General features: G+C 32.8%; 2 protein-coding genes and 1 non-coding gene across 3 annotated transcripts; 2 read left to right on the top strand and 1 right to left on the bottom strand.

Moving 5' to 3' along the window:
• Positions 1–73, bottom strand: TRNAR-ACG (transfer RNA arginine (anticodon ACG)). Its single transcript has one exon. It is a non-coding gene; the product is annotated as a tRNA-Arg (tRNA).
• A 3,960-nt stretch (positions 74–4,033) lies between these two features.
• On the top strand, positions 4,034–7,132 carry LOC143621608 (wax ester synthase/diacylglycerol acyltransferase 11-like). Its single transcript, XM_077092970.1, has 6 exons — positions 4,034–4,808; positions 5,500–5,572; positions 5,644–5,711; positions 6,016–6,225; positions 6,469–6,606; positions 6,899–7,132. The coding sequence occupies exons 1-6, from the start codon at positions 4,083–4,085 to the stop codon at positions 7,052–7,054; spliced, it is 1,371 nt and encodes a 456-aa protein (XP_076949085.1). The 5' UTR covers positions 4,034–4,082; the 3' UTR covers positions 7,055–7,132.
• A 4,655-nt stretch (positions 7,133–11,787) lies between these two features.
• LOC143621607 (wax ester synthase/diacylglycerol acyltransferase 11-like) lies at positions 11,788–20,441 on the top strand. The gene is made up of 6 exons (XM_077092969.1): positions 11,788–12,541; positions 19,123–19,195; positions 19,275–19,342; positions 19,621–19,833; positions 19,914–20,051; positions 20,227–20,441. Exons 1-6 carry the CDS (start codon positions 11,807–11,809, stop codon positions 20,404–20,406), a joined length of 1,407 nt encoding a protein of 468 aa, XP_076949084.1. The 5' UTR covers positions 11,788–11,806; the 3' UTR covers positions 20,407–20,441.
• Positions 20,442–21,126: the final 685 nt, after the last annotated feature.

Raw genomic sequence — 21,126 nt, 5'->3', positions numbered from 1 at the left:
CGACTCTGCTGGGGATCGAACCCAGAATCTCTGGTTTCGTAGACCAGCGCCTTATCCATTGGGCCACAGAGTCTCTTGTAGTAACTAATTTAGAGGCAGTAAATTAAAACAAAGTAAGGAGCACTAAATGATACTTTTGTTGCCTCAAAATTTTTAAAGTAAATTAAATTCTAGAGTGCATGGTTTGGAACAAATTACGGATTAATCCATTAGTATCGGTTTTAGTTGTTCGGCTCTTTTTACTGTTTGCTTTACAAGATAGTGTCAAACTAGTCCGTTCATTTCAATGTCATTTCAGACTTAAAAGAAAAATTTAACAAAAGATAACTAAAGTAGGGATGAGGAAATGGTATCAGCAAAAACAATCATTTTGATATCGGTACCAAATTTTAAGAAAATCTCGGTTGATGGGTTGCATGTGTGTGCAACTATGCAAGCCTCTCCTTAGCTTCGTAATTTGTTAAAATATGAAACGACTAATATGCTGCTTAAAACAAAAATAAGACTAAAATAACACCAATAAACAAATACATATTTTCTAAAACTTGCGTCATCCACATAAACTTAATCCACAAGGCCCACAAGGATTAAACCCTACAGTAGAGGTGCACAAATCGGGTATTAGGAATACCCGGGTTCGGGTATGGTACCGGGTTCGAGCATGATCGGGTATTGGAAAATCGGGTATTAGTAATACCCGGGTCGGGGTCGGGTCCGGGTATTGGCTTGAAAAACCATACCCTATATACCGGGTCCTGGTCGGGTATTGAACCGGGTATTCAATACCCGGGTATTTGAGTACCCTATTTCCAGGTATTGAAAAAACCCGTTTTTCGGGTATTTGAATACCCTATTTCCAGGTCTTAAAAAAACCATTTTTATGCAACGTTCTTCTGTTAACGGGCTACTTCGTTTTTTTTTATCATAACTCCATTTTTTTGCTTACAAACTTCAAGATTCATTCAAATATATGTAAAAAACTAAACAAATGATATAAAAACACATATGTTTTATGTGTTTTAAATTGTTGTTTGGTATATCAAAAGGCAATGCTCTAAATAAATATTTATATCAAATATGTGCTTAAAAAAAGATCTGTTGGAGAGCGGCTATAAATCTGTGGGTAGTCACACAACCACTGTCAAGTGCCACACCAACACATGTGTACAAACACTAATATCCGGGTATGCAAAAATATCCAGTTCGGGTATGCAAAAAACCCGAGTTTCAGGTACAACAAGAACTGGGTTTCGGGTATAACTAGAACCGGGTTTCAGGTATTATCGGGTTTATATCGGGTATGGGTTCGGGTTTCAGCATTGAAAGTCATACTCTACCCACCCTTACAAGATTAAAGCATGTATCAGATTTTCTTTAAAGTCGCTAACCCCTTGCGAGTTTATAGTTGTGATTAAAACCCGCAGGCCCCCCTTGCGAGTTATCCACTTTTACAAAAAAATTAACAAACTATCTAGAAATGCAAAGGGTTTCCCTAAAACAAACCCTTCTTCTTTCATCTACTCACCCATTAATCTCACTTAAACACTCATTCTCTCTCCTTTCTCCTCTTTTCTTCTTCAAAAAGTGTATTGTAATTCCAATACACCCACTCTCCCTCTCTCCTCCACATAGCCCCTCTCTCATCCACTTAGGCTCTCTCTCTCTCCTCCAACTAGGATTCAGTATGGATGTTCAATCTCCCATTGAAGATGTCTTATAAGTAAAAAAAATCAAGTTAGATTAAACAAAAGTAGAGTGTATATATAACGGCAACGTATAATTACAATCCGTACTTTGGGAAGAAGAGGCACTTGAACAACCAATGATATCTCCGGGCCCCGGCCACCCATAAAATATTTTCGAGACATGTGAATTTAGTTTTCTTTTATATTAACAGATAATATATAATAGATTTTCTTAATAAACTAGTTAAGAATATTCAGGACAGGATACTTGCTTAAGTTGGATGTTAAGAAAACATAATTTATTTCAATTTGTTAGTTATTACACATAGTTTTGAGTAGTAAAAATTATTATTTGACCCAATGCATATACAAGGTTTAAATGCATGTGTTCTTTATTTATATTTTTTTTCTTTTTCAAATCTTTAAAAAATTATTATTTGACCCAATGAATATTTACAAGCTAGCACCATCACCACTTTGGTGGGTGGTCAGCAAGTTTTTCTTATAATTTTCTTCTAGAGGTCCCAGATTCAAATCTTGATGTATGTGCATGCCTTGAAATATGTGCAACACTTTAAGTGGGATTTGAACTTGGATAATGAGGTATGACATATGTGATGACATTTTGGGAGAGACACCACCGCATCTTTAAAGAAACATAATTTCAATTAGCATAATAATAACTATGCTAGTTGTTTTTTGAGTTGTAGCGTAGTTAAAAACGACCCCCACTAGCTTGATGATATTTATACAGAATTGAATGTGTTTCTTTTATCTTAAAAATAAAATACCTCACTAGAGGAAAAGTTATCCTCTTGAGACAAATTTTAAGGAAACAGATAGGGGGACTCAGATTACCTACAAAAATGTAGATAATATCCAATGCGGTTTGAGCATATATAAACGAAGTGGACATGTAACAAAAATACCCCATAGTATATACTTTTCACCAATAGAATATTTTCCATTTTTGTGTAGTTAAAAGCCTTTCTTAAGGACTTAACTTGGTACTCTTAAATTGAACTAATTAGCTGTGGACTTTTTTTTTTTCCTTTTTTTTTCCAACTTAAGCATTTTAAATGCGGGCCTATTTTTTATAGAAAGGAAACCCAGTGTCTTTATATCTTCTACGTATAGTTCTATGCAACATGATGAATTTGTCCTAAAAAATTGCTTCATTTCTTGATTTCCAAACACTAAGAAACTATCATAATGATAGCATAGAGAGCTTTGTTCTTATTATTATATACAAGGTTAAAGTTGCAGACTTTAAATTATAATATTTTGATAATTGTACGGTTTTAAACATACCGATCTCGAACCTGATATCAGCAATGTTTTAATAACCTTACATGTTATCAAATTGACCGCCTCACCAGCCTATTTGTGAGACCGGTTTCAAAAATTAGATGAACTAATGAAGTGGGAATTATATTTTTACATTTCTTATTTTTTCTTGACAAGTGTTAAGTTAGTATATTTCACATTATGTTTTATGAATTATGATGATACTAAAATGTGAGATAGATATATATTTTCATACCTGCATAAGGGCAAGGGGCCGATAGTAATTTCTTAACGATTCTAGTCTTTCTACTAAAAGACTACATTTGAATCGGTCAAAGATAGAGTATCTTTGGTTCGTTAAAAAGACATCTTTTAACGGTTTACCTTTTTATGTGAAAGAATTTGTTTAGCAATTTTTTCTTAATCATTAAGAGGCTAGCTTTACCAATTAAGAAGTAGTAATTATTCCATATATCTATGAAACTTACTCATTAAAAAGGTAAACCGTTAAAAGATGTCTTTTTAACGAACCAAAGATACTCTATCTTTGACCGATTTAAATGTAGTCTTTTAGTAGAAAGACTAGAATCGTTAAGAAATTACTATCGGCCCCTTGCCCTTATGCAGGTATGAAAATATATATCTATCTCACATTTTAGTATCATCATAATTCATAAAACATAATGTGAAATATACTAACTTAACACTTGTCAAGAAAAAATAAGAAATGTAAAAATATAATTCCCACTTCATTAGTTCATCTAATTTTTGAAACCGGTCTCACAAATAGGCTGGTTGGGGATTTTTTTCCAAAAATTATACGTTTTTGTAAATTAATTAATTTGTCAAACTGATGAGATAGGTTTCCAATTTCTATGATTATTCCTCTTCTTCTTTAGCAAAAAAGAAGAAACATTCATTAAAGTTAAACCTAAAGTGGACCTTAACATACATATTCTGAACTCGCAGGATCTGACTGCAATGAATTGAATCCAAAAGGGTTGGTGGTTGCAATTATTAACGTGTGTCCATCTTCATAAACGCCAATAAATTCCCTACAACGTTAACTAAAAATCTGAAACACAGCAGACTGAAACACACTATACTAAAATGATCTATGAGTTAGAAGAACCATTAACTCCGGCCGGCCGGTTGTTTATCCAGCCGGAGACAAACATATCTGTCATTTGCTGCTTAGGCACTCATGAACCTCTCCGAATCGATGACATAAAATCGGTTATTGCAGATTCAATGCTAGCGAAACACCCACGGTTATCTAGTATTTTGGTGGTTGATAAAGACGGCCATGAGTACTGGAGAAAGACGGAGATCGACATGGACCGGCATATAATCTTTCATAACGATCCGATTGAAGGAGCAAAAGATGACGAAGATGCAGCCAATATCCTTATGGCTGATCTGGCTGTGTCGGTTCCATATGAAACCGACAAGCCTATGTGGGAAGTCCATCTGTTGACTTCCCACAAATGTGCCGTCATCAGAGCGCATCATGCACTTGGTGACGGCATATCGTTGTTGTCGTTCTTCTTGGCAATGTGTCGGAAAGCCGAAGATCCTGAAAAAATGCCAACCATGAATCCCGTTGTTGTTCCTAGAAGCAAGGGATCTATTGGAGGGATATTGTGGAGGTTGTTGAAGTTGGTATGGTTCACTTTGGTGTTTGTGGTGGATTTTGTAGCTAGGGTTTTGTGGGTTCGGGATGAGATGACGGTGGTGAGTGGTGGAGCCGGGGTGGAGCTTTGGCCGAGGAAATTGGTGACGGCAAGATTTTTGATCGATGACATGAAGATTGTCAAGAAATGCATCCCTAATACAGTAAGTTTTTCGTATTGTGTTCAGAGATTTTAACTAGTCTTGACCTAACGATATTAAGGAGTTGAATAAGACTGTTTTCTATTTTAAAGGTTTTAAATATGGTAATTTGTGAGTTGAGTAAGAAATGTGTGAGTTGTCATTAAAAGTAACAAGCTAGTTTTAAATTATTTGTTACATGTGCAAGATTAAACTAAATGGAATTGCAATGATTAAAATACTTCAACCAAACTAACTAAACTTTGTAGGATTCGAACTATTCACTGTTAGGCCATGAGAATACATAGCATGGTCCTATGGAGAAACTAAATAGTATTTATTAAGAGTATATTTTCGTGTATTAAATAAGAATGTACTACAGTTTTTATCTACGCTTATCAAGAGAAACGATGAATTACAACTTTTAAGTATGACATTAAAAATGAAGAAAATGAATAGCTTTTATGAGTTATGACATGTTAATGTTATATGGTTATAAAAGTTGTCGGTAAAATAAAAACTATAGATAACTTTTTATAGCATTTGCATATAAAAGTTAGCATATATTGTTTAGGAAACCAACAATATTTAATGGGAGCTCCATTAACTATCACATGCTTGATTTTTCTTTTGTACTATTATATGATCATATTCTTGTAAGAGAAACATTTTGCTTCATAATCTTTTGTATTGTTTTATAAACATTGTCATGCAGACAATCAATGATGTTCTCTTCGGCATAATATCATATGGGTTATCAAAATACATAGACAAACGATCTTCAAAGTGTAAGGATCTTCACTTTTTTTTTAATCATCTAAATGATATGTTAAGTAATAGTTTTAAACCGTCTCTGTAGCTTTACGTGAAGGTTTGCGAATGACTGGAGTAGCAATGGTCAATTTACGAACTCAGCAAGGATATCATGTAAACTCTGATTTGTCACATATTTCTCCTTTTTTGATACCATATATGAGATATTTAACCGTCCAGTCCAATTTTATAAATGGGGGACTCCCGGTAATATGGGTGACCAAATACATAGCATTATGCATTAAATGAGTTCGAATCAAAACAAATCTTCCAGGGCCGGTGTGTTAGAAGGAGTTAGGCAGTTTACCCGTGTGAGAAAGCCTCAACATGACAACATGCAACCACATTTGATCAGTTTACATATAGATAAGTCTTTAAGTAAATTATGATCACTAGATTCAACTACTTCTGTTTTCAGGATCTGGAAGAGTTGATGAGAAATCCAACTACAGGGTGGGGAAACAAATTTGGTATGTTGGTGCTACCCACATACTACCACAGAAGTGTGTCGGATCCTTTGGAGTATTTGAGGAGGGCAAAGTCCATGATTGACCAGAAAAAGTCTTCTTTAGAGAGCCTTTTTTCCTATAAATTTGGTTACTTGATCATGTCCATCTTGGGTGCAAAGGTAACCTTAATAACGCGACCACACGCTCATTATATAGCATATATAATTATTGTAGATTAAGGCGTATTCATTAAACCATTATTAAATTGTGAACGATTAATAGTTATTATTGTAAATCATTAAATATAAGTTTCATATAGTTAAAACAGGATTTTACAGATAGTAAAGGATATATTGATCAAACCAAAACCAATTTGTTTCATTTTCGTGCCCTTTTTTCTAACAATTTTACTTAATTTTCAGTATGCAAGTCTGCTAAATTACAGGATTCTATGCAACACGACGTTTACAATTTCAAACGTTGTTGGTCCAAAAGAGAAACTTGCGTTTGCAGGTCATCCCGTGGACTACATCAAAACAACCTCATCAAGTTTACCACATGTATGTGCTATCCTTAAAACGTTGAGCTACCAGTATTACAAAAGTGACTATAACTGAATAATTATCACCGACGCCTCTAACTGTTGGTAATTACTGATGGGATAGCAAAAATCCAATATACTAATTAAGTAAAATATCATAGGTAATCCGTCGTAACTTCTATAAGCACGTCATGTTTTTTGATATCACTAACGAATTACCAACGACCTTCCATAGACTATTGTAATATATCCCCAAACCTGTGCGTGAACCTGCTAAAAATTTGTTTACACTTTTTTTATTTTTTATACAGGCGATTACAATGCACATGATGAGCTATGCAGGGACAGCCTACATGCAAATCCTAGTGGCCAAAGATCTTGTACATGACCCTGAAGTTTTAGCCAAATGTTTGGAAGATGCGTTGTTTGAGATGAAAGAAGCAGCGTTAAGATCAAAAGAAAGTTAGGATTTGATCAATGTAAGAGACGAATAAACCGGACAAATATAGAACTTCAAAGCAAAACAGACGAGTCCGGCTATAAAATTATTTATAGATTCGTTTATAATTCTTATGCTTATTTAAACATATGTGAACAGTTTGTCTAATTCGGTAGTGATTTAAGGAATGCATTTGTTTTTGTGTTCTAAATGTTGACAAGCTTGTTTTGTTGGAATCTTAAGATTTCTATTGTTACATGGATAACTATCTATTTAGTTTGTTGAGTTGTTTTTATAGTTTTATTTTTCAACCCCAAATGGTGATCATATAGTATTTTGCTAAGTAATTTTGGTAATTGTGACTAGTTAAACTGCTTTAAGCAATTAAATGGATGAGGTGATATTTTTATAACTATGTAGTAGCCCAGCTACCGCCGCACCATAATATTCTTCGCTTTGGCCTGGACGTACCACCATCGCCTCACGGATTTGCTTTTGGTTGCCCATGTGAAGACTTCCCAGGAGGTCACCTGTCCTGATACTACTTCCACTTGAGCACGTTTAACTGTGGAGTTCTCCTCTCATCCACTACCATTAAGCGTCCAAAACGCGTTATGATAGGGAAGGTGTCCACCTCCTTATAAAGAAGGCTTTGTTCTCCTTCCCAATCGATGCAGGATGTCAAACTATTACTCAAGTATTAGGATAAAATGATAAATGTTAGTAACTAGGAAGATTCCCGGCGTGTTGCGCCGGGTTGATGTATTGAAAACCCGTACAACTTATCAAATCGTGCAGTGCGTCTGTGAGTCAGGGTGAATTCAATCGGTGTCAGTTTACGAAACCAGTAGTAAATCCACCCCCCCCCCCCCTCCAACCGGAAAAAAATAAAAAAAATTAACTTTGTTAACGCAAAAATTCAACAAATTAACATAACAAAACAAAACATGCATTGCGGTTACGAACCAATAACACTTTGGTTGGTATCTAGTTACGAAACAAAAAATAAAGCAAACCATAAATATGTCCGCATCCAAATACAACAATTAACATATTTAAAATATATTAAAAATGTGGCAAACAAAAAAACACAAGCGTTGTAGTGCGAACTGATACAAATTCATTGATTCTGGAATCGATGGACAAAAAAAGTGATAAAAAAACCTGCATATTGCGTTTGCGAACTAATGCGAATTCAGTCAGAATCGAAGTTGTCGGCACTAAATCGTACGCATAGAACCATGTGTTGTGGTGGTGAACCGACACGAGTTCGGTTGGTATTAGGTTACGACACCGAAATTAAAGCAATAAGTTAATTCGTCAACACTCAAAATACAACAAATTAACATATTTACATAAAAAATATTGTGGCGAAAACCAAAAATATATGCGCATTGTGGCCGTGACCTAACGCGAATTTGTCTAGAATTGATGGACAAAAAAAAACTCGCGGGAAAAAAAAACTTAGGTTGCGATCGCGAACTGACGCAAATTTGGCGGGAACAATTTGATGGTATCAACGGTAAAAAAATCTCGTATTTACGGCAGCGAACCGACATGAATTTAAAATAAAAATCAAATAAAGAGGCCAACAAACAATGTGAGACAACGTTTACGTCACCAAACTTTTTAATTATTATATATAATTAGTAGAGGCCGGTCACAGACTCACAGCCCACATGTTATGTTAAATAGGCTTTAGGCCCACAAAAGTTTGGCGGCTCTATTTCTAACATAAATAAACTAGTTTTAGAGTCCGCGTCACACACGGGATAATTCAAATTATAAAATTATAAATAAAACAAATAATTACATAGCATATATGAAAAAAAATGTATTATATCTATGCTTGTATCTATACAATGTGTACATCAATTGATTTTATTTATATCACAAAATTATTTTCTTAAATGAACTTAATAAAAAAATGTTCGTTCAAAAACGTACCCGAGAATATTTCTTTCTATTGAAAAATTCTTTATCGGTGCCATATATGTATAATTGAAAGACTTTTGGTTATGAACCAATTTTGGAAATAAAGCTTCTCATACGATAGTAGTTCTAACCACTCAGTTTAAATACAAAAGAAGCGTTACTTTTATTGATACATTTATCAATTTACCACTCATTAAAGAAAAGTAGAACATTAAATTGTAACAATGGATGTTTTTCAAGAGCTATGTTTTTCTGAGCTACACCATGAAAAAGATTCTGATAAGTTTCAGAGGGCTTCTCGACTTTGTCATAATGACAACATAAAAATAACATGTTAACCCATCCAATTTTGTGAATATTTTGTTTCATTTGAGCATAGTTTTCCATGACATGCTTTTCATACAACGTTCTGATCACCGTTGAAAGAAAAATTAATGTTAACATAAATATTTCAAAATTGATAAAAGTTAGAAGCATTAATAGGCATGAGGGTGATATGTCGAAAGTGTTCGCGGTCTTTTCTTACATTTTAATAGTTGAGGGAAAAATAGTCGGTTTGCCAAATCCCGAACCTTTTGATTATTTTAAAAAATGCCCTTAAAAATACATTTGAAACCCGAATCATGTTTAAAATTCTAACTTTCATACTTTTGACATTTCAAAGTCAACACTTTGAACTCATAACAAATTTGACGATAAATCTATTTTGCATTTTCAACTTTTAAAAATACTCAAAATTTTCATTTTTGACCCGTAACAAATTTTGACCTAAATGTAGTTAACTTGTACCAAATAATCTATTTACCAACTTTTGACCCATAATATCAAATTTAAGTTCCATAAAAAAACCGAAACAATTTTCATTTAAGAAACATGATTTGTTGTTGATTTTTGAAATTCACCAAGTATTTTGAAATATATAGTAATATAATATGTTAATATTTATATTTTTAAAAATATAGATATTATATAAATATAGTGTAAAAGGAAAGTGAATAATTATTGATTTATTACATATATTATGGTAAAATTAGTTTTAGAGGGAAAAAATTGTGAGAAATAACTAAAACATGACAAGTGTCCACATTTATTTTACTTTATTAGAATAGGTAGATAACTAAATAAAATAAATAGAACCCAAAGTTTTTATGATTTGGGCTTTGTTTATGGCAAAATTCTCCACAGTCCACATTCATATTTGTAGCCCACTCCAGGTTCATAGATAAATCTAGTTTCCAGATTATTTTAAGAGATTAAAGGTGTACATAATCTTCATTTAAAAAAATAATAATAATAAACCAGTTCTGGTTTGTTCAACAAATTGAAGTCAAAACCGGTTTTGGCTCAAACTGATTTTCAAGTGGAAAAGATTCGTTATGTTCCAAACCACATCTGTTTTTTTGCTAGCTCGATTTAGTGTTAACTGTTTTCAATGGATCTCCCTACACATCTTCAACCCCATGGTTCGGATTGAAACTGGTTTTGATTTTTGTAAAACTGGCTCCTAATCGATTCTAGTTCCAGGTTACAAACCGGTTCAAGTTTTGCAACATGTTATGAATGGTTGTCACCTGTCTCTAAAATTTGTTATATCGGAAAGGACATTTTTTCCTAATGTTTCAATCAAAGAGGTAATGGATTGTAGGCGTGAGATGTGAAACCACATTAATGCTTACGTCCGTCACTTTTTTTTCACATTTCACTCCATCGCTTTTTTTCTTCTTCACATAAGGCTATGTGGTATGGTTCGCTCGATCCCCTCATTCCCATTTTCATCACATCAGCTTTTTCTCTATCACTCAGACCCCATCATTTAACCTATGTTATATATCATTCTCCATCATTTAACTTGTTTATAAAACTAATGAAAAATAAATTAAGAAAAAAGGAAATTGGGCAATGACTGACGTGAGGGTGGTTATTCCCCTCACGTCACTAGTGATGAAGAGGGGGGATGAGGGTGGTGTTTAGTGGCCTCATTTCCATCATTCGACTATACATAGGACTAGGACATCATTTTCATTATTTCGTTAATCACACCCCGTAGCCTAAAAACGTTGTTAGCTACTTAAAAATATAAAGATGAGGAAAGACAGAATATGATGCTTTCAAATTGGTGTACGTGAACAATTCTTTTAGGATATTTTAGAAGAAAAAGAATCTGCCCGCCACTTTTTGGTAGCCTTATACAACGGGGAGTATTTTATCTTTGCTGTAATTAAATGCGCGAACAAATTTTATAGACCTATAATATTTTTGTTATCAAGGAATTTGTTTAAAAGGTGCACTACTTAACTTTTATATTTATTTTTGTTTTGTGTATCTATTATATTTTGGGTATCTATTTTCGAGTATCAATTTTGTTTTTAGCTATATGTTCCATTATCTCAAAAGAAAACTGATCCTTATATTTCAAGACTTTTCTAATAATACGTAAATAAATGTTGAGATAGCTAATCATGAATGTTATGACCAAAAAGGCTATTTTCGGGAATTTCTTTTCAGAAAATAATTGAACCAGCATATTGAAAAACATACTAAATTAACAGCAACCAAACAAACTGGTTTGGATCATGACTCATGAGGTGATAACCATTTGAGTTTCACTTATCTCCCGATTATTTTATTATTTATTAGTTATAACTTATAATTATTATCAACCCAGTATTGAATATTTTTTTAACAGCCAACTTTTTTCTATCTTGTTTAATTTCTATGTCTTAAACAAGACTAGAGTCCACAACCATTTGATTGAAGGTCAACCAGTGTCGAGTATTGACACCGTAGTTCGTATATATTTTAGAACCTTACCATCAAGTCATCAACCACTAGCACCACCCCAAAAATGGCATTAGAACCAACCGAACCTCTCACACCAGCCGGCCGATTATTCATTCAACCAGCAACCGAACAAATCATCAACTGCGCTCTCGGTATCGACCGTCCAGTCGATACCGAAACCGTAACGTCCATCCTCTCCAACTCTCTTTTAACCAAACACCCTAGGTTCACGAGCCTCTTGATCACAGACAAACACGGCCGTGAACGTTGGAAAAAAGTCAACCTAGATATCACCCGCCACGTCATCCTCGTCCCCGACCCAGTAATCGACGACAACGTTAACCACGAACTAGCAGTCAATGACTACCTCGCCAACTTAACCGTGTCATGTCCGTTAAACACCGACAAGCCGTTATGGGAGATTCACATATTGTCAGCACACAACTGTGTGGTCATGCGGTTTCATCACGCGCTAGGTGACGGCGTGTCGTTACTGTCGTTAATGTTGACGATGTGTAGAAAGGTTAGTGACGGGGAGAAGATGCCGACGATTGACCCCACCTCGTTTAGGGTGAGTCAACGACGAGAGGGTTTTGGGTTTAGGGTTTGGAAGGTGTTGAAGATGGTGTGGTTGACTTTGGTTTATATGTTGGAGTTTTGTATGAGGTGTATGTGGTTAAGCGATAAAGAGACGGTGGTCAGAGGCGGAGCTGGGGTGGAGCTGTGGCCGAGGAAATTGGCTACTGCTAAGTTTAGGCTTGATGATATGAAATCGGTTAAGAGTGCTGTCGTTAATTCGGTTAGTATTAACTTCAATGTCTTTTAGTTAGTTCTGTTACTTTTAATCATGGCTATTTCAGTGAAATTCTCTATGCACCCCCTTCTTTTTAAACACCCACCTATATATGACATATAGAGGGTATCTGTGTTGTCATGTTTGTACCTTATATGCTGATACAAGGTACAAGATAACACAAAAACCCCTGTATGCTACATATAGATGGGTGCATCCTAATTTTGAATGGGTGTCATTAGCATCTCCCGTATTAACTTCAAATGTAAGAATAAGCAAACCAAACCTTTATGAAAGTAATTACAAATAAACCATCATTTATCAACTTTCACCTTCATATTCTGCTTTGTCCGTGCTAAAATACATAATTCATGCTTGTTAATGTTTAACCCTTTTGTTTTATCTAATTTTCATCTCTGAAAATTTTAACTTACACTTAACATTTAAAAAGAAATAGTTAATTAACTCAAAACAATGCAAAAAAGATTTTATTTACAACCATGATATTAATGCGGGTGACGATATAGACATAAGCCAACTACCAAACTATGTATGAAATAGTCTATTGAACAACGATGACAAAAACAGCAACACAAAAGATTTTATTTACAACCATGATATTAATACAGGTGACGATATAGACATAAACCAACTACCAAACTATGTATGAAATTGTCTATTTGTAACAGCAACAGCAGCAAGTAAATAATACATCAAATAGTTTATACGTAGAATAGTCACATTTTTATTCAACATTATAATTACGAGTGAAATTACATGAAGATGATGTCTTTTAATGACGATTATATAAAAATACGTAAGCTAGAATTTTAGGGAGACATTCGTTTTACGTTGAACCTCGATCAAACATCCTAACATGGCATGGCCTTGAACTGCTTGTTAACTTTTAGTAACACTAGCTTTAACAGGTGTTTGCACTAGCATTTGTTACAAGTTATAAACTCCTACTAAATTGATCATTTATGGTGCTTTACACTAGTGCCCCTCTCTATTGATATAGCATATATTGCACATGTAGGCCATCAGTGTTACGCTATGTTGTTTAAATCAATCGCTACATTATTAAGGTAAAAACAAGTTCTAGAGATTATCAACCTAGAAGAATAAGAGATCAACACAAATTCTAAGAAATATATGATGGTTGGATTCGAGTATTGTGGTCATGGCACAAATTATAGTGTAATTTGAGAAAAAATTTTGAATACAAAACTCCATCATCGTCACTCTCTCCATTTGGGTAAGCCATTATCAGTTGCAAGACAAACACAACCGTTAACAAAGTTATGATGGAATGATTTGTCTATTCCTTAAGTTTTAAGACATTAACGTCGTAATATGTAGAAGGTGTGCGTAGTTTTCATGTCATTGAGAGGGAACATGACTACCTTTAGTTTTCATAAAGTTAATAACTTATATATTAAAAACCCTGTTAGTACTGTTACAGTGTTACTATAATATAGCAATTGTGTCCACACTGTCCTTAATATATACATCTATCACTCTCTAGGAGAAATAACAAGGCCTCATTTATATCCAACAAACATGTCACTGGCACATTGATTTATTTATTCTGAATACGCTACATACCAATATATCATCCACTGTAGCCGGCCAATTGTTCATAGATTGTCCTCACTTTCAACAGTCGGTTTCATTTCAATCCGGCCATGTTTTAAATTACATCGAAACAGAAGGCAAACGTGTAACAAGCTGCGCCGCTACAGTTTCTAAACATATTTAAATATTTGATAAAAAAAACTTTTAAATTACATTTTTCAGTTTCCTGGAAACAAAAAATAGAGATCCTATGTAGCAACTAAAACATATAATTAAAACAAAAAAATAATATACATGTTATCACATACATGAATTTTTTTTTAACGACAAATGTTACTTCTACACTATTTTACACCGATAATAGTAAATACGCATTTCCTCAAGTTTGAATATGAGACCTTCCATCTAAAAGACCCCCTAAAGTCAACCTAACACCGATTCTGTGGGACTTTATACTCGAACTACTTTGGTAGGAATAAAAGGGGTGTTTGAGATTACTTATTTTAATAATTTATTAAAAAGTTAAAAAGGTGTTTGGGATTGCTTATTGGTGTAAGAGGCAAAGTCAATAAGTCATAAACTTGTGACTTAGCTTATCCCAAAAGTTACAAGGAAGTAAAAACAAGAAATCTCAAACACCCCCAAAATCATAAGCATCTAATACTTTTTACACATTTATCATTATCAATTAAATAATATTTTTAATACTTTTATAATCACCTTTTTTATTTTTTCCACTTACAACCATTTTAAAAATATATTAAAAAATTTTAGAGTGTGAAAAGTGTTTCTTCAAATTTAACCATAAACAGTAAATTTTTCTCTCTGCTCTACTCACAACCACTCATAACCATATTCTAAAAAATAGAAAATATCTATAATCTATATAAACGAAAACCCTAAAATCCTACGTGTCGCGATGTGGTCGCTCCCCCTTTTTATGGAAGCCACCATATTGCTTAATTTTTAAATAGAGGCATCTCATTGATTTAACCCAAATTCATGGGTATGGGTATTACCAAAACCAGATAGCTCTTAAACGGGTTATAACATCTCATTAAATTAAAATTTAATCTTACTAATTATTTGATATGAAAATCCTATAAAATAGGGATATACTAAAATTTAATATCCAATTTAAACTAAAAGGATATTATTTATAATTAATAAGCAATTTTATAGGTCAACGGTCACCAAATCCAGATAACTTTTAAACGGGTTATAACATATCATTTATTTATGAAACCTTTTCACCATCAAACCCAAAGTATATTATTAACTTTCTTACAATAAAGAAAATTAAAATCCAAAAAAGAAATATTAAGAACGAAAAATGTAAAACAACCATTCTCTAAAGTCATCATATTGCTTTATTTGTAAATTAAGGCTTCTCACGCATTTAACCCGAATTCACGGGTAAAGGTCTCACCAATCCCAGATATCTCTTAAACGGGTTATAACATCTCATTATATTAAAAATTAATCTAATCAAATATTTGATATGAAAATCCTATAAAATAGGGATATACTAAAAATTAATATCCTATTTTATTTAAAAATATATATTATTTAAAATTAAGAAACAATTTTATAATAAAGAAAATAAATGGGTAATGGGTATAACCAAACTCAGATAACTTTTAAACCGGATTATAACATTTCATTTCTTTGTAAAACCATTTCACCATCAAAAAAGTATATTAATTATTAACTTTTTTATAATAAATAAAATAAAATCAAAATATACATATATAAATATTAAAAACGAATAATGTAAAACAACCCCGTAATACGGGGGATAAAATCTAGTACTCACATAAATTTGTATAGCTAATTGGGAATTAACCTACTATCCATTTTAGATATTATAAGTATTTAGTTCCGTACTAGATATGCTTATCTTGTTTAAATGGTTTATTTATTACTTATCTTTTTCTAACTGCAAAGTTACTCACCACTAAACCTATTTTTTAATTACTTCATTTTGTCAACAATAAGAGTGAGAGCCCTCATTACTTGAGAGGACTTTACATTTTTGACACATTGGTGCCATTAGGTTAGAACCCTTTAACTTATGTTTTCCAAATCGATTATTTTCTGGATGTTAAATAATTAAGATGTACATGTTGCTATATTTAGTCATTTGTCCGATTCCTTTACCCCGTGACCTTTTACCCGGTCAACGGTCTTTGCTCATCTTAATCACAAATCGATTATTTTCTGGATGTTAAATAATTAAGATGTACATGTTGCTATATTTAGTCATTTGTCCGATTCCTTTACCCCGTGACCTTTTACCCGGTCAACGGTCTTTGCTCATCTTAATCAATGTGGGCCAACCTAGCTACCAAGTTTAAAAGACTTACAAATTTGTTCGATCGATGACATCAATGTGATAACCATGCATATGTTTATGTCTCTAGATAAATCTCTGTTTAAACAATAGATATATATGCTCATTAATTAACTATTGATTCGATAGGTTGGTGCACCAAGTAAAATCTGCATTTAATACAATCCCATTAATTTGTTTTCTTTTTTCCCAACAACAAATATTACACATACTATGTTAATAACCCGTGTATTACACAGGCTGAAAAATGATATAATGTTAATAAAAAATATTTACATATTTGATACAAGCTAAAAGTGAAATCAAGCATATAAAACAATTATAATTATTTAAAAAAATCCATAGTACCAAATAATTTAGTAACAATTATAATTATATTATTAGAAATTGTTAACAATATAATTATAAGAAAGTACTAATTGGTTTAATTGAGTTAATTGATAAATATTAAATAGTAATAAATTCATTAATCGTTATATCATTTAACATAAAAAATTATTAAATTGAATGAATGGTAATAAAAAATTAGTTAATTAGGTAGAATATGTATAAATGAAAATTGATTAGTTGGCATCCTATGTGGATGGTACATTTAAAAGCCATGTGGAACATGTATTGCTTTAATACATTAGTTAGGTTACATATACTACACTATTTTACACCAACAAATTTAAACTAGAATACAGTGTTATTTCCGTCCTTGTGGTTTGGTAAATAATGCGAATTTAGAATAAAAAGTTTATTTTTGCATATGGACCATTTACGTTTTCCAATTATTGCCAATTACATCAAAATCACTAACCCTGTTAAATTTAATCGCTGAGTCAAGGGTAGACATGTCTTTTCACTCTTTCTTTATTGTATGAGTAAAGCGTCAAAATCGTCTCTGAGGTTTGGTCACATTTGCGAATTTCGTCTAAAAATATCTTTTTTCGCAATTTGACCATCGATTTTTTCCAACCATTGCCAATTTCGTCCAAATTGTTAGCTCGGTCTATATTCAATGTTAACTTAGTGGTTTGCAAATAATGTCTGTCATAGAACAAACACGTAATAATAATAATGTAAACAAATACGTCTACCCCTGACTTAACGATTCAATTTAATGAGATTAGTGATTTGGATGCAATTGGCAAGAATTGAGAAACGTGGATGACCCATATGCAAAAAATAAACTTTTTGGACTAAATTCGCAATATTTGCCAAACCACAAAGACGAAAAGGACACTTTACTCTTTAAACTATTTCTAGGTTTGAACATGAAAGCAACCCTCAAAAAGACATGTTTCTTTATCAAGTGTGCTAGCATCATATTGACACTTATTTTGTTTAATTATCATGCCGGCATTTGTGGGTACAATACACTGCAGGTTTGTGTTTCAGCGTGTTAAACTGATTTCATATGTATCTTACCAAGCCATTAACTATATATAGATCAAAAGTTATACACGTTCTTGTTCTTTATTTAAGAATTTGCTAGCTCTTGGATTAATAGAAACACTTCATTTGCCTCTTAATTTTAACTTGAATAATTTATTTTTGCCTTCAAACATACATAGGTTATGTATTAGACTATTAGGAGTAAAAAAGAGTTCATAATTAAAGCATGTGCATGGTAACACTCCTTGAGCCCAGGGCCGGCTCAACATACGTGGACGTCTAAATCAAAATAAGATTTTGGGTCTTTTATGACAATTGTTAAGAAAAGAAAATTGTTTGCTACAAGTTTTGAACTCATAACCTAAACTTTAGTAACAACAAAACCTATCACCACTCCAATACATTAATTTATATATGCTTTACACATTATAATATATTCATATATAATGTTTTTTTTCACTTGGCAGCCTTAATTAAGTGTGGCCTAAAGCTCTAAATTGTTTTCGCTGGCCCACGTGCCAGCCTGGAGCCTTACATATATTGTATAATAGGAGAGTAATTACAAATGCAACTTTGGAAACTTATATTCCCATATCCATGGATGTTTGTTGTATGCTTTCTTAAACAACTAAATGGCCCCTCATTGTAAATCAAAATTCCATATTTGGTCTCTTTCATCATTTTACACAATATTTGCCCATTAGTCATTTCACTATTTTTATGAAACTTTTAACCTACTTTTGACCGTTTACTATAATTTATGAGACAAATGATTTGGCCACCATGCCATAACTTAGTAACATTGAATGAGACAAAGGACTTGGCCACCATACCATAATTTAGTAACATTGAATATGCACGAATGCTTGTTGTATACGTGCATTCTCGTTACAAAGATACAAGTGGCGTGCATCTTTTTATCTAATTGTCTATATATTCTAACATTACTAGGTGAACCTACTTTAAAATTTCAAATCATCCGCCCTGGACCCACCTCTTAATATTCTGTAACCCAATAGTCTGTTTTAGAGATTGCGACTTATCCATTCAGTGTCTTTAACACTGTAACACTGGACACTGAAAGCAAATTGTATCAAATCATATTATTACTGGGATAAATATAGAAATACAAATCATAATTATTTCAAAGTTAAATATCAACTTTGTTTTAATAGTTTCTTATTTTCTATTTTTAATTTATATTCGGATTATAATTAACCTTTATTCTTTACAATATTGCTTAACGATTATACAAATTCCGTGTACCAAAACGCAGACAATCAATGACGTTCTTTTTGGTGTAATATCATCTGGGCTATCAAGATATTTGGAAAATCATTCAACAAAACGTAAATATATAAACTCTTCATTTTAGTCCTTTTTTTTTTTGAAATTTATATTTGCCAACAAATTTATAAACTCTTGCAGCGCCTAAAGAAGGACTTCAAATCACCGGTGCAGCCATGGTTAATCTCAGAAAATCATCAGGACTGCAGGTTATTTCCCATTCTCCATCAGTTTATTTTATGAAAGAATTCAAAGGAGAAAAAAGATTACAATACAGGTGTTAAAACTAAAAGTTTTTCTTTTTGTATTTTCTGTGTATTTCTTACCTCATAGATTATATAGAAAGATAATAAAATATAAGAGCTAAGCAAGTAACAAAATCAACCAAACTAATAAAATAAAAACAATTAATAGATAGAGATGAATTCTCTAACTTAACAATATGCATATGGTTAATAATAAACTTAAGAAATGATAACTTGATCAGGAAATCACAGAATTAATGAAGAAAAATTCAGGATCAAGGTGGGGAAACAAATTTGGTATGATGCTCTTACCAGTTTACTTCCATGGAAGTGGTTCGGATCCTCTACAGTATTTGAAGAGAGCCAAGATTATGATTGATAATAAAAAGCTTTCTTTAGAGGCTTTTCTTTCATACAAAATTGGCTACTTTGTTATGAGATGCTTGGGAGCAAAGGTGAGTTTTCTTGGCTAGATAATTTGATGACTTATAATTAATATATGTATATATGGCGTGCTAACGGTTTCAGTTTTCAGTTTGCTTGCTTGCTTAATTACAGGATAATTTGTAACACTAGTTTCACAATTTCAAATCTTGTTGGCCCGAAAGAAGAGTTCATGATTGCCGGTGTCCCGGTTACATACATCAGAGCAACAGGTTCAAGCTTAGCACATGTAAGAACTTAGTTATGAACTTTATACCTACAATAAAAGGTTACAGCTATATTATTATTATTATTATTATTATTATTATTATTATTATTATTATTATTATTATTATTATTCTTGCGAATACCTTTAAATTATTTTTATAATATTAAGGCAATTATTTTGCATGATATTTATGCAGGCAATTACTATGCATTTGGTGAGTTATGCAGGAAAGGCTGACATGCAAATTCTTGTTGCTAAAGACATCATTCCTCACCCAGAAATATTAGCAAAATATTTTGAAGAAGCACTACTTGAAATGAAAGAAGCTGCCTTAGCAGCCAAATTACCCGCCAAATTCCCACAAAAATTAGGGTAGGAATTTCCTTGTATAACCTAATTTGTTTGTTATATTCCCTTCCATTTAAATAGAAGTTGCCTTAGGTACGTTTAACTCGCTTCTTGATTGGTGGTACAATTGTTAAAATCTTGAAATTAACCTTATTAGTCATATGCTTAGCGTGTATCTGTGTCAGAACTGACAACATGATACTTTGGGTTATCGAACATTTTATGTGATACCCGAACATAAGTTTTGTATCACAAAAACATGTACTTACGGTATAAAACAACATACACAGAGAGATAAATTGTAAAATCCATGACGCTAGTTAGTGAGGATGGTGAACAAGGCATGAAAGCCTTTGAATCAATATCCAAGGGCTTTTCGGATCACAAAACTGAACATTGCTTGTGGTTGGGTCATATATCGAAATCAAATGCTCATGTGACTGGTGATAGGTCAAATTTTGTGAACTATCATCCCATTATGGGGCAAGGTACACTTATTGATGGTAATAAATAAATATACATAATTGATGATATGGGATTAATTGAACAACGGTCACACATAGTTTTAAGAGAGGTTCCTATGCCAACCATCTCAAGGGTTGTAACATTTGTTAGTGAATGGGTACATGATACATTTAGGACACACTCACACACCATCAACTAAGCTGCATTAAACTGCCAACAGTGCTTCTGTGCTTGCATAAGGTATCCTCTCACCTGTCTTAGGAGAGTTATTGCAGGAAAACTT

This window comes from Bidens hawaiensis, unplaced genomic scaffold (genome assembly GCF_021521415.1).
Source record: "Bidens hawaiensis isolate Kalapana, Puna unplaced genomic scaffold, B.hawaiensis_p1.1 tig00002922_1, whole genome shotgun sequence".
Lineage (NCBI taxonomy): Eukaryota > Viridiplantae > Streptophyta > Magnoliopsida > Asterales > Asteraceae > Bidens > Bidens hawaiensis.
Note: the sequence above shows the minus strand (reverse complement) of the source record. Positions and strands in the feature narration are given on the sequence as shown.